The following is a 12,337-nucleotide window of genomic DNA, read 5'->3' on the forward strand; positions in this document are numbered from 1 at the left end:
GACTGGATGGACTGGGTGGACTGGATGGACTGGATGGACTGGGTGGACTAGGTGGACTGGATGGACTGGTTGGACTGGGTGGACTGGGTGGACTGGATGGACTGGTTGGACTGGGTGGACTGGATGGACTAGGTGGACTGGGTGGACTAGGTGGACTGGGTGGACTAGGTGGACTGGTGGACTGGATGGACTGGATGGACTGGTGGACTAGGTGGACTGGATGGACTGGATGGACTGGATGGACTGGATGGACTGGGTGGACTGGATGGACTAGGTGGACTGGTTGGACTGGGTGGACTGGATGGGCTGGATGGACTGGATGGACTGGGTGGACTAGGTGGACTGGATGGACTAGGTGGACTGGTTGGACTGGATGGACTGGTTGGACTGGGTGGACTGGATGGACTGGGTGGACTGGTTAACTGAATGCTCTGGGTGAATATTTAATCCTTGTTCATATTGGACTGGATGGACTAGGTGGACTGGTTGGACTGGGTGGACTGGATGGGCTGGATGGACTGGATGGACTGGGTGGACTAGGTGGACTGGATGGACTGGTTGGACTAGGTGGACTGGTTGGACTGGTTGGACTGGATGGACTGGGTGGACTAGGTGGACTGGATGGACTGGTTGGACTGGGTGGACTGGGTGGACTGGATGGACTGGTTGGACTGGATGGACTGGGTGGACTGGGTGGACTGGATGGACTAGGTGGACTGGGTGGACTGGGTGGACTAGGTGGACTGGATGGACTAGGTGGACTGGTTGGACTGGTTGGACTGGATGGACTGGATGGACTGGATGGACTGGGTGGACTAGGTGGACTGGATGGACTGGGTGGACTGGATGGACTGGGTGGACTGGATGGACTGGATGGACTAGGTGGACTGGTTGGACTGGGTGGACTGGATGGGCTGGATGGACTGGATGGACTGGGTGGACTAGGTGGACTGGATGGACTGGTTGGACTAGGTGGACTGGTTGGACTGGATGGACTGGTTGGACTAGGTGGACTGGTTGGACTGGATGGACTGGTTGGACTGGGTGGACTGGATGGACTGGGTGGACTGGTTAACTGAATGCTCTGGGTGAATATTTAATCCTTGTTCATATTTGGTCGTTTCTGGAAGTTTATTTATTTGTTTTTTCTTCTGAAAATGGATCCATTTCCTGTTTGAACTCAGGTTTACCTCCACCCATGGAACAAGTGTCACATGACTGATGTCACATGACTGATGTCACATGACCGTCATCATGGACGTGGACAGCCTAGGTGAGTGTGACATCACATCCGAGCTGACAGTCTGCTGTCCTCTGATTGGCTGTCACGTCCTCACTGTTCCTGTTCCTTCAGAAGGTCTGAATGAAGTCCGAGCCTGTGTGTACAGAGCAACACTGAAAATACACACTCTGAGGACACACCTGCACTGTGAGGACACACACACACACACACTCTAAGGACACACCTGCACTGTGAGGACACACACACACACACTCCGAGGACACACCTGCACTGTGAGGACACACACACACACTGAGGACACACCTGCACTGTGAGGACACACACACACACACTCCGAGGACACACCTGCACTGTGAGGACACACACACACACTGAGGACACACCTGCACTGTGAGGACACACACACACACTCCGAGGACACACCTGCACTGTGAGGACACACACACACACTCTGAGGACACACCTGCACTGTGAGGACACACACACTCTGAGGACACACCTGCACTGTGAGGACACACACACACACTGAGGACACACCTGCACTGTGAGGACACACACACACTCCGAGGACACACACACACACACTCCGAGGACACACCTGCACTGTGAGGACACACACACACACTCTGAGGACACACCTGCACTGTGAGGACACACACACTCTGAGGACACACCTGCACTGTGAGGAGACACACACACACTGAGGACACACCTGCACTGTGAGGACACACACACACACACTCCGAGGACACACCTGCACTGTGAGGACACACACACACACTGAGGACACACCTGCACTGTGAGGACATACACACACACACTGAGGACACACCTGCACTGTGAGGACACACACACACACACACTGAAGACACACCTGCACTGTGAGGACACACACACACACACACTGAGGACACACCTGCACTGTGAGGACACACACACACACACTGAGAGGACACACACACACACTGAGGACACACCTGCACTGTGAGGACACACACACACACTGAGGACACAGCTGCACTGTGAGGACACACACACACACTGAGGACACACCTGCACTGTGAGGACACACACACACTGAGGACACTGAGGACACACCTGCACTGTGAGGACACACACACACACTCTGAGGACACACCTGCACTGTGAGGACACACACACACTGAGGACACACCTGCACAGTGAGGACACACACACACTCTGAGGACACACCTGCACTGTGAGGACACACACACACACTGAGGACACACCTGCACTGTGAGGACACACACACTCTGAGGACACACCTGCACTGTGAGGACACACACACACACACTGAGGACACACCTGCACTGTGAGGACACACACACACACTGAGGACACACCTGCACTGTGAGGACACACACACACACACACACTGAGGGCACACCTGCACTGTGAAGACACACACACACACACTGAGGACACACCTGCACTGTGAGGACACACACACACACACTGAGGACACACCTGCACTGTGAGGACACACACACACACTGAGGACACACCTGCACTGTGAGGACACACACACACACACTGAGGACACACCTGCACTGTGAGGACACACACACACACACTGAGGACACACCTGCACTGTGAGGACACACACATATAAAGAGTATACCAACCCAGTACCCCAGGCACTGACCCCTGTCGTTGTTGTTGTCATTGTTGTCGTTGTCATTGTTGTTGTTGTTATTGTTGTTGTCATTGTTGTCGTTGTTGCTGCCGTTGTTGTTGTCATTGTTGTCGTTGTTGTTGTCATTGTTGTTATTGTCATTGTTATCATTGTCACTGTTGTCGTTGTCATTGTTGTTATTGTTGTTGTCATTGTTGTTATTGTCATTGTTGTCATTGTCACTGTTGTTGTTGTCATTGTTGTCATTGTCACTGTTGTTGTTGTCATTGTTGTTATTGTTGTTGTCATTGTTGTTATTGTCATTGTTGTCATTGTCACTGTTGTTGTTGTCATTGTCACTGTTGTCGTTGTCATTGTTATTGTTGTTGTCATTGTTGTTATTGTCATTGTTGTCATTGTCACTGTTGTCGTTGTCATTATTGTTATTGTTGTTGTCATTGTTGTTATTGTCATGGTTGTCATTGTCACTGTTGTCGTTGTCATTGTTGTTATTGTTGTTGTAATTGTTGTCATTGTCACTGTTGTTGTTGTCATTGTTGTTGTCATTGTTGTTGTTGTCATTGTTGTCATTGTTGTTGTCGTTGTTGTTGTCGTTGTCGTTATCATTGTTGTTGTCGTTGTTTCCAGTACATGTGGTTTGTGTCAGACATATCACAGACGCTCTCCTGGCAGTGGGCGGGGCCAAACAGCTGACCAGACAGGAAGTGATGCTGACTCTGAACAGGATGTTCCACAGCGTGTCACAGGAAGTGCCTGGTCATGTGACTGCAGAGGCTGTGGAGCAGACCTGCAGTCTGATGTTCAGACTGTACGACAGGTGAGTTCACCCGGGGGCGTGTCTGTGCGTTCACCTGGGGGCGTGTCTGTGCATTCACCTGGGGGCGTGTGTGTGTGTGTTCACCTGGGGGCGTGTGTGTGCGTTCACCTGGGGGCGTGTCTGTGCGTTCACCTGGGGGCGTGTGTGTGTTCACCTGGGGGCGTGTGTGTGTGTTCACCTGGGGGCGTGTCTGTGAGTTCACCTGGGGGCGTGTGTGTGTGTTCACCTGAAGGCGTGTGTGTGTGTTCACCTGGGGGCGTGTGTGTTCACCTGGGGGCGTGTGTGTGAGTTCACCTGGGGGCGTGTCTGTGCGTTCACCTGAAGGCGTGTGTGTGAGTTCACCTGGGGGCGTGTCTGTGCGTTCACCTGAAGGCGTGTGTGTGTGTTCACCTGGGGGCGTGTCTGTGCATTCACCTGGGGGCGTGTCTGAGTTCACCTGGGGGGGGGTGTTCACCTGGGGGTGGGTGTTCACCTGGGGGCGTGTGTGTGCTCATCTGGGGGCGTGTGTGTGCTCACCCAGGGGGCGTGTCTGTGCGTTCACCTGGGGGGGGGTGTTCACCTGGGGGCGTGTGTGTGCGTTCACCTGGGGGCGTGTGTGTGCGTTCACCTGGGGGCGTGTGTGTTTGTTCACCTGGGGGCGTGTCTGTGTGTGTTCACCTGGGGGCGTGTCTGTGCGTTCACCTGGGGGCGTGTGTGTGCGTTCACCTGGGGGCGTGTCTGCTCCTGTGTTCACCTGGGGGCGTGCGTGTGCGTTCACCTGGGGGCGTGTCTGCTCCTTTGTTCACCTGGGGGGGGGGGTGCGTTCACCTGGGGGCGTGTCTGCTCCTGTGTTCACCTGGGGGCGTGTGTGTGCGTTCACCTGGGGGCGTGTGTGTGCGTTCACCTGGGGGCGTGTCTGCTCCTGTGTTCACCTGGGGGTGCGTTCACCTGGGGGCGTGTCTGCTCCTGTGTTCACCTGGGGGCGTGTGTGTGCGTTCACCTGGGGGCGTGTGTGTGCGTTCACATGGGGGCGTGTCTGCTCCTTTGTTCACCTGGGGGGGGGGGTGTGCGTTCACCTGGGGGCGTGTCTGCTCCTGTGTTCACCTGGGGGCGTGTCTGCTCCTGTGTTCACCTGGGGGCGTGTGTGCTCCTGTGTTCACCTGGGGGTGTGTGTGTGCGTTCACCTGGGGGCGTGTGTGTGCGTTCACCTGGGGGCATGTGTGTGCGTTCACCTGGGGGCGTGTCTGCTCCTGTGTTCACCTGGGGGCGTGTCTGCTCCTGTGTTCACCTGGGGGCGTGTGTGTGCGTTCACCTGGGGGCGTGTGTGTGCGTTCACCTGGGGGCGTGTGTGTTCACCTCCAGGTGCTCATCCTGTGTTTCATGTCCTGGTCTGTGTTTGTGTTTCAGATCTCCTTCAGTTGCTTCAGTTGCTTCAGTTGCTTCAGTTTCTCTGCTCACAGCTCTGATTGGTCTGTCTGCAGACGGAGTGTCTGACAAGTACACAGGTGAGTCATACACAAACCTGTCCTTCAGCTCCCTCAGCTCCGCCCCTGTCCTCTGACCTGCTCTGTCCATCCTCTCTCCTCCTCAGCTCTTCTGTCCGTTTCCATGGATACGTCTGGGTTGGTCAGCAGGTCGTCCCTCAGGTCTGTACTGCAGGACCTGGCACAGGTAAAGGACCAACACTACATTACCCAGCATGCCCCTCATCCAGCTCCAGTCCTCTGTACTGTCCACACTACATTACCCATCATGCCTCTGTTGCATCTGTTGCCTTCAGGTCCCTGTGGCGGTGCAGGAACACGCTGTGTTCGGAGACGTGGAGGAGGCCGTCAAGTCCTGTTTTAAAGGGGTGAACACATGACACTGATGTTTGTCCTTCTTCTCTTTTTTTTCTCCTTTTCCTCCTTCTCCTTCTCCTTTTTCTTCTCAGACTTACCGTTACACTTTCCTCTTCTGTTTTTATTCTCTTGTTCTCATGTCACCACTCAGCTCTGGTCTGCTGACTGGTGGTCGTCATGGTAACACACTGACCTGTCCTCTGGGTGGTCGTCATGGTAACACACTCACCTGTCCTCTGGGTGGTCGTCATGGTAACACACTCACCTGTCCTTTGGGTGGTCGTCATGGTAACACACTGACCTGTCCTCTGGGTGGTCGTCATGGTAACACACTCACCTGTCCTTTGGGTGGTCATCATGGTAACACACTGACCTGTCCTCTGGGTGGTCGTCATGGTAACACACTGACCTGTCCTCTGGGTGGTCGTCATGGTAACACACTCACCTGTCCTCTGAGTGGTCGTCACAGTAACACACTCACCTGTCCTCTGGGTGGTCGTCATAGTAACACACTCACCTGTCCTCTGGGTGGTCGTCATGGTAACACACTCACCTGTCCTCTGGGTGGTCGTCATAGTAACACACTCACCTGTCCTCTGGGTCGGTGCAGGTGCTCACCCCCTCCGTGACACGGGAACATGTCATGTCGTGGCTGCAGGCGGAGCCGCGGCTGTTGCTATGGTTACCCACCCTGTACCGCTTGTCCGTCAGTCAGAACGTCAGCCATCCCGTCCGCTGCCATGCCTGCAAGACCCGTCCCATGACCGGGCTCAGGTGGGTCAGCAGCCAATCAGAAGCTCCCACAGTAGATGACCTGTAGATTGGAAACACTGATGAGACTGTGTGTGTGTGTATATGTGTGTGTATGTGTGTGTGTTTGTGTGTATGTGTGTGTGTGTGTTTGTGTGTATGTGTGTGTGTGTGTTTGTGTGTGTGTATATCTGTGTGTGTGTGTATGTGTGTGTGTTCAGGTATCGCTGTCTTCAGTGTGTGAACGTCCATCTGTGTCAGAGCTGCTTCCTGACAGAAAAACAAACAAAGAAACATAAAACACATCATCCAGTGATGGAGTTCTGCACACAGGTGAGAGAGACAGACAGGTACAGACAGGTACAGACAGACAGATAGGTACAGACAGACAGACAGGTACAGACAGACAGACAGGTACAGACAGACAGATAGGTACAGACAGACAGACAGGTACAGACAGACAGACAGGTACAGACAGACAGGTACAGACAGACAGACAGGTACAGACAGGTACAGACAGACAGATAGGTACAGACAGACAGACAGGTACAGACAGACAGGTACAGACAGGTACAGACAGACAGGTACAGACAGATACAGACAGGTACAGACAGACAGACAGGTACAGACAGACAGACAGGTATAGACAGGTACAGACAGACAGACAGGTACAGACAGGTACAGACAGACAGGTACAGACAGACAGACAGATACAGACAGGTACAGACAGACAGGTACAGACAGACAGACAGGTACAGACAGACAGGTACAGACAGATACAGACAGGTACAGACAGACAGACAGGTACAGACAGGTACAGACAGACAGGTACAGACAGACAGACAGGTACAGACAGGTACAGACAGACAGATAGGTACAGACAGACAGACAGGTACAGACAGGTACAGACAGATAGGTACAGACAGACAGACAGGTACAGACAGACAGGTACAGACAGACAGACAGGTACAGACAGGTACAGACAGACAGGTACAGACAGACAGACAGATACAGACAGGTACAGACAGACAGGTACAGACAGACAGACAGGTATAGACAGGTACAGACAGACAGACAGGTACAGACAGATACAGACAGGTACAGATACAGACAGTTGGGCCAAACTCCACCTCCTCTGTTCTTCTCTGTCTTCAGCCAACCTGGAGAGAATCTCTGTCCTCATTGGCCCACAGCGCTCGTCATGCTCTGTTACCACGGCGATACACCCAGAGGGAGGCCAACAAGAGGCGGGGCCACCTGAGGGTGGAGCCAGGAGACTCTGAGAGCAGGTCATTGTTTTTCATATAAGATAAGGTAAGGTAAATAAGTTAAGGTAAGATAAGGTAAGGTAAGCAGTATTTGTTTACTTTGTTGAACACATGATCCACTACAGTCTAGTGTATGCATTATGTCCATCACATTTGATTGACAACACTAACATGTCATGTGATGTCACAGTGCCCCGCCCACTTCAGATCGCTGTGATGCAGACATTTCCCATGATGCCTGTGTGTCTAAAGCCCTGCAGACTGAGGACCCCCCAGTGGACCAGGTGACCTCTGACCCCCATGACCTCCGACCCCCATGACCTCCGATCCCCAAGACCTCTGACCCCATGACCTCGGACCCCCATGATCTCTGACCTCCATGACCTCTGACCCCCATGACCTCCCCAACATTACATGATCCAAACAATAACATGCTCTGTTGTTGTTGTTTACAGTCGGAGACTCTGATGACTGAAGTCCAAAACCTGCACAGAGACAAATGGTAAACAAACACACACACACACACACACACACACACAGAACTGTTTCTTTACAATGTTTGTTTATTTATTTATTGATGTTTAGGCTGTTGGAACAGCAGGTCCACGCCTGGAGGCTGGCCGTCCAATCAGAGCAGGGCGTTCTGGAGGACAGGTGCTCTGAGATGGAGGTTACCATGGAAACACTCAGACAACACAACCTGCGCCTACAGAGCATGCTCACACAGGTCAGCGCCCACCTGCCCGGTCACATGGTCACACAGCTGTACTTTTGGTCCAATCACAGAGCTCCTCCTGGTTCTGTTCTCCTGAGGAAAGACCACAGTAGAACCTCAGATGGGTGGTCTGGTTCCTGTGGTCCGGTTCCACTGGTCCGGTTCCTCACATGTTCTCCACATGTTCTCTGTTCTCAGGCTTTGCAGAAGATGGAGGCTCAACATGACAGGACGGACGGTCACCATGGAAACCCCTCCACCGACACCAGAGGAGATGCAGAGGATGAGCAGCGTTTCCACAGAGACCACAAGACCACCATGACAGAAGATGAAGAAGAAGAAGAGAAGGGTAACCATGGAGACCACAGGTGTAACACAACAGGTGAAGAAGAGGAAGAGGAGGAGCCTTTCTGCAGTGAGTTTGGAGCAGAAACTCCATCTCCCACAATCCTGTGCAGCTCACCACTGTCACATGACCTGCACGTGGGGCACTACGAGGAGCCCGCAGATGACGGGTGTCTGTGTCCTCCAATGGGACAGCGGGACACACCTGAGGAGGCGGAGCCCCGGGGAGAGCCGGTGACGTCCCCGCCCAAGGAAGAGGAGCATGATGGGAAATGTAGTGAAGAGGAGCTGCTGCAGGAGACCATAGAGCGACTGAAGGTTACCATGGAGACGAACAGGCGGATGCAGACAGGTGAGACAGACCAGACCAGGGGGCGGGGCTTTGAGCTTTGTGTCCGTGTTGTCCTGTGTCCGTCAGATCGCAAACGGTTTGGACTGACGTGGGTACAAGTGTTTGACGAGTTCCAAACCTTTATGCCAGGGCCGAGTAAAGCCGACGCCAAATATGTGGTTGCCATGGAAACACCTACATTGTTCCTGCTCAGATTATTATTTTTATTTATTTATTTATTTTTCCTTCTCCTGCGCTTTGAGCTCAAATTTGACCCCCTGAACATTTACAAAAACTCACCAAATTTTCCCCATAATTCAGAAGTGTGAGAAATTGAATTTACATACAGGTTTCGCAGATGTCGGTAAAGAAATGTTGTGACAGTGCCCCCTTGAAAAGTGGAAATACATTACGCCAAAGGGACCACGTCCAACACAAAGTTTGTTGTAGAGCCACAAAAATCAGTACACAGATTCATCGTCAGGAGACAAACAAAAAATATTATTATGGCCACGCCCCTAAACCAACTGGAAGTCAGCCATATTGGATTGAAATTTCCAAGATGCTGAGTCTGCGTTTTCGCTGACGTCGTATTTTAACTATCTCCTCATTGGGTGTTTGGCCGAATGAGCTCAAAATCGGTGTACAGTATCTAGAGAAGTGGGGCATCAAAAGTTAGCCGAATTTTTGGGATTGGTGCCACTGTTTTTGTGCGCCAAGGTCGCAGACATTGCGAAGTTTTTTCTGAAATTTACCATTACAAAAATTGCTTCAGTTCAAATATACGAACACCGAATTGGCTGAAATTTGAGTCAGTCGTCAGTGTGCCAGGAGTACAGCCGTTCATCAGAAGGCTAGAGCCCACCTGCTGAACCATGGACATACGTGTACTGGACGGGCCTGTGGCCAGGGCCTGTGGATGCCACCTGCAGCTTTAATTGGCTGTTCTTCATGATCTGTGTCCAGGTGACAGGAAGTGGGCGGAGCTTCTGGGAGCTGCAGACGAGGTGGGACACAGGTTACATCAGCTGGTGGAGGCGCTGCGATCCAACACACAGGATCCAATTACAAAAGGCCTTTATTGATTATTGACCAATAAACAAACAGCATGTGTTTATGAAAAGATTAAAAAACAACTGAAGAGTCCAGTGTGTGTGTGTGTGTGTGTGTGTGTGTGTGTGTGTGTGTGTGTGTGTTCCACTGGGGGGGGGGCTGCTCCTACTGAACCACTGTTTAATAAACTCATTCAACTAAATCCTTTGACTCAAATGTTTCTGAATGACACTGCAGAACAGGTGTGCTACCTGTGACTCATAGCCCCGCCCCCTCTCCAAATACACTATCTGCGACTTTTGTCGGAGCCCCTCCCCCTCCTGCTCCTCAGCCCCTCCCTCCTAGGAAGGGGTGGGGCTTTGGTTTTCTTCTTTGAAAGCGGAGCGTGTGGGCGTGTCCTTTCACATCTCCCACCCCTCCGTCTTGTCCGGCCACGCCCCCTGACCCCAGATGTGTTCAGGTCAGGACTCAGGCTCCTGAACAGCTGACGGACGCAGGACGGAGGGGCAGAGACTGAGGGGGCGGAGCCCCTGGGGGCATTCCTGAGGATCCGATTGGTGCTGGGGTCGTAGAACCTGACAGGTAGACGTTTGTATTTGACCTTTAACCCCTCCTGCACGTCCAGGGGCCGCCGCTTCTTCCTGCATCGTTTAGGGGCGGAGAGTGGGCTGCAGGTGTACGGATGGGCGGGGCTTCCTGTGCACAGCAGGTAGACCAGAGAAGTGTGCGGCTGTAACGGCGTCATGATGCTGGAGTACGACGATGGGAGGCGGCGCCACGACACTTCAGGTGTCCGCTCAGCTGACAGCAGATTGGCCGGAGGGACTGGGGGCAGGGCCTCAGGCTGACGGACAGCTGGGGTGACCAGCTGGATGGTCTGAGTGCTGTGGCTGACTTTAACCACCTGAGGAACAGGAAACAGGAAGTGGGTGATAGTAGGCGGGGACAATTATAACAGAGCAGAAAAAAACAGCAAAACAACCCTGAAGCCCCACCTCCTCCACTCACCCCTGAAGCCCTGCCCCCTCCACTCAACAGACACCTGGATGCCACCCTGAAGCCCCGCCTCCTCTACTCACCTGACACCTGGATGCCACCCTGAAGCCCCGCCTCCTCCTCCTGACATGTGCAGAGTCGTCTTCATCTTGGTCCAATAAGGGCATGACACCAGCTGCTGGCTCCGCCTTCTCCATCCCACCACGCCCCTTCTTGTGGCTCCGCCTACCATACCTTGGCAGCAACAAACAGAATAAAAGTACCATGAGGTCCCAGTGCGTTTGTTTTGGTGCCAGTGCGTTTGTTTTGGTTACCGTGCGGTCCCAGTGCGTTTGTTTTGGTGCCAGTGCATTTGTTTTGGTGCCAGTGCATTTGTTTTGGTGCCAGTGCGTTTGTTTTGGTTACCGTGCGGTCCCAGTGCGTTTGTTTTGGTGCCAGTGCGTTTGTTTTGGTGCCAGTGCGTTTGTTTTGGTTACCGTGCGGTCCCAGTGCGTTTGTTTTGGTGCCAGTGCGTTTGGTTCGGTGCCAGTGCGTTTGTTTTGGTTACCGTGCGGTCACCGTGCATTTGTTTTGGTGCCAGTGCGTTTGTTTTGGTGCCAGTGCGTTTGTTTTGGTTACCATGCGGTCCCAGTGCGTTTGTTTTGGTGCCAGTGCGTTTGTTTTGGTGCCAGTGCGTTTGTTTTGGTTACCGTGCGGTCCCAGTGCGTTTGTTTTGGTGCCAGTGCGTTTGGTTCGGTGCCAGTGCGTTTGTTTTGGTTACCGTGCGGTCACCGTGCATTTGTTTTGGTGCCAGTGCGTTTGTTTTGGTGCCAGTGCGTTTGTTTTGGTTACCATGCGGTCCCAGTGCGTTTGTTTTGGTGCCAGTGCGTTTGTTTTGGTGCCAGTGCGTTTGTTTTGCTTACCTGGCCAGTGATTCGCTGTCGAAGTAGCAGAGCAGCGGTCCTTGTCTGAACTGCCGGATCAGCTTGCCCACCTTCTCCTCGTCTTCCTGTTCGATCTGAGCCCAGGTCTTGCCCCAGAAGGATGCTGGGATGTGTGCGGGCGTGGGCATGATTTCCTGGATGGGCAGGGCCAGGAAGCCCTCCTCCTCCTGCTTGGCCCCGCCTCCGGCCTTGTGCTGGCCGTGGAGGGCGGAGTCCAGCTGGAAGGCGTACCCGTGGTCGTCCATGTCCACCTGGATGTCCATGAGCCGGCCCACGTCCTGCTGTATCACCTGGACAGGTGAGGAGCGGCGCTGCAACACCACCTGCACGCAAACGCCCATTGTCACTGAGGTCCCACCCACTCACACGGGTACACTTCCTTTTATGGAGTTACCTGCACAGGTGAGTCCCAGTCGTCG

The 12,337-nt window shown here is 53.2% G+C and overlaps 2 protein-coding genes across 2 annotated transcripts in view; one reads left to right on the top strand and one right to left on the bottom strand.

The window, feature by feature from the left end:
• The first annotated feature begins 982 nt into the window (after positions 1–982).
• dytn (dystrotelin) lies at positions 983–10,048 on the top strand. Its single transcript, XM_030130589.1, has 15 exons — positions 983–1,088; positions 1,185–1,273; positions 1,355–1,429; positions 3,528–3,717; positions 5,104–5,201; positions 5,288–5,367; positions 5,477–5,548; positions 6,148–6,311; positions 6,509–6,620; positions 7,443–7,576; positions 7,746–7,839; positions 8,011–8,057; positions 8,141–8,282; positions 8,469–8,967; positions 9,913–10,048. The coding sequence occupies exons 2-15, from the start codon at positions 1,243–1,245 to the stop codon at positions 10,029–10,031; spliced, it is 1,857 nt and encodes a 618-aa protein (XP_029986449.1). The 5' UTR covers positions 983–1,088; positions 1,185–1,242; the 3' UTR covers positions 10,032–10,048.
• The window catches only part of zdbf2 (zinc finger, DBF-type containing 2), a 9,684-nt gene continuing 7,353 nt past the window's right edge, over positions 10,007–12,337 (bottom strand). Inside the window, exons 6-9 of the mRNA XM_030130588.1 lie at positions 12,313–12,337; positions 11,898–12,241; positions 11,079–11,229; positions 10,007–10,903 (exon numbers count right to left, since the gene is read on the bottom strand). The exon at positions 12,313–12,337 is cut by the window's right edge and continues 101 nt beyond it. Of these exons, the coding sequence (XP_029986448.1) occupies positions 10,286–10,903; positions 11,079–11,229; positions 11,898–12,241; positions 12,313–12,337 (1,138 nt within the window). The 3' untranslated portion in view covers positions 10,007–10,285. The remainder of the gene's footprint in view (positions 10,904–11,078; positions 11,230–11,897; positions 12,242–12,312) is intronic.

Source organism: Sphaeramia orbicularis, unplaced genomic scaffold (assembly GCF_902148855.1).
Source record: "Sphaeramia orbicularis unplaced genomic scaffold, fSphaOr1.1, whole genome shotgun sequence".
Taxonomy (NCBI): Eukaryota; Metazoa; Chordata; class Actinopteri; order Kurtiformes; family Apogonidae; genus Sphaeramia; species Sphaeramia orbicularis.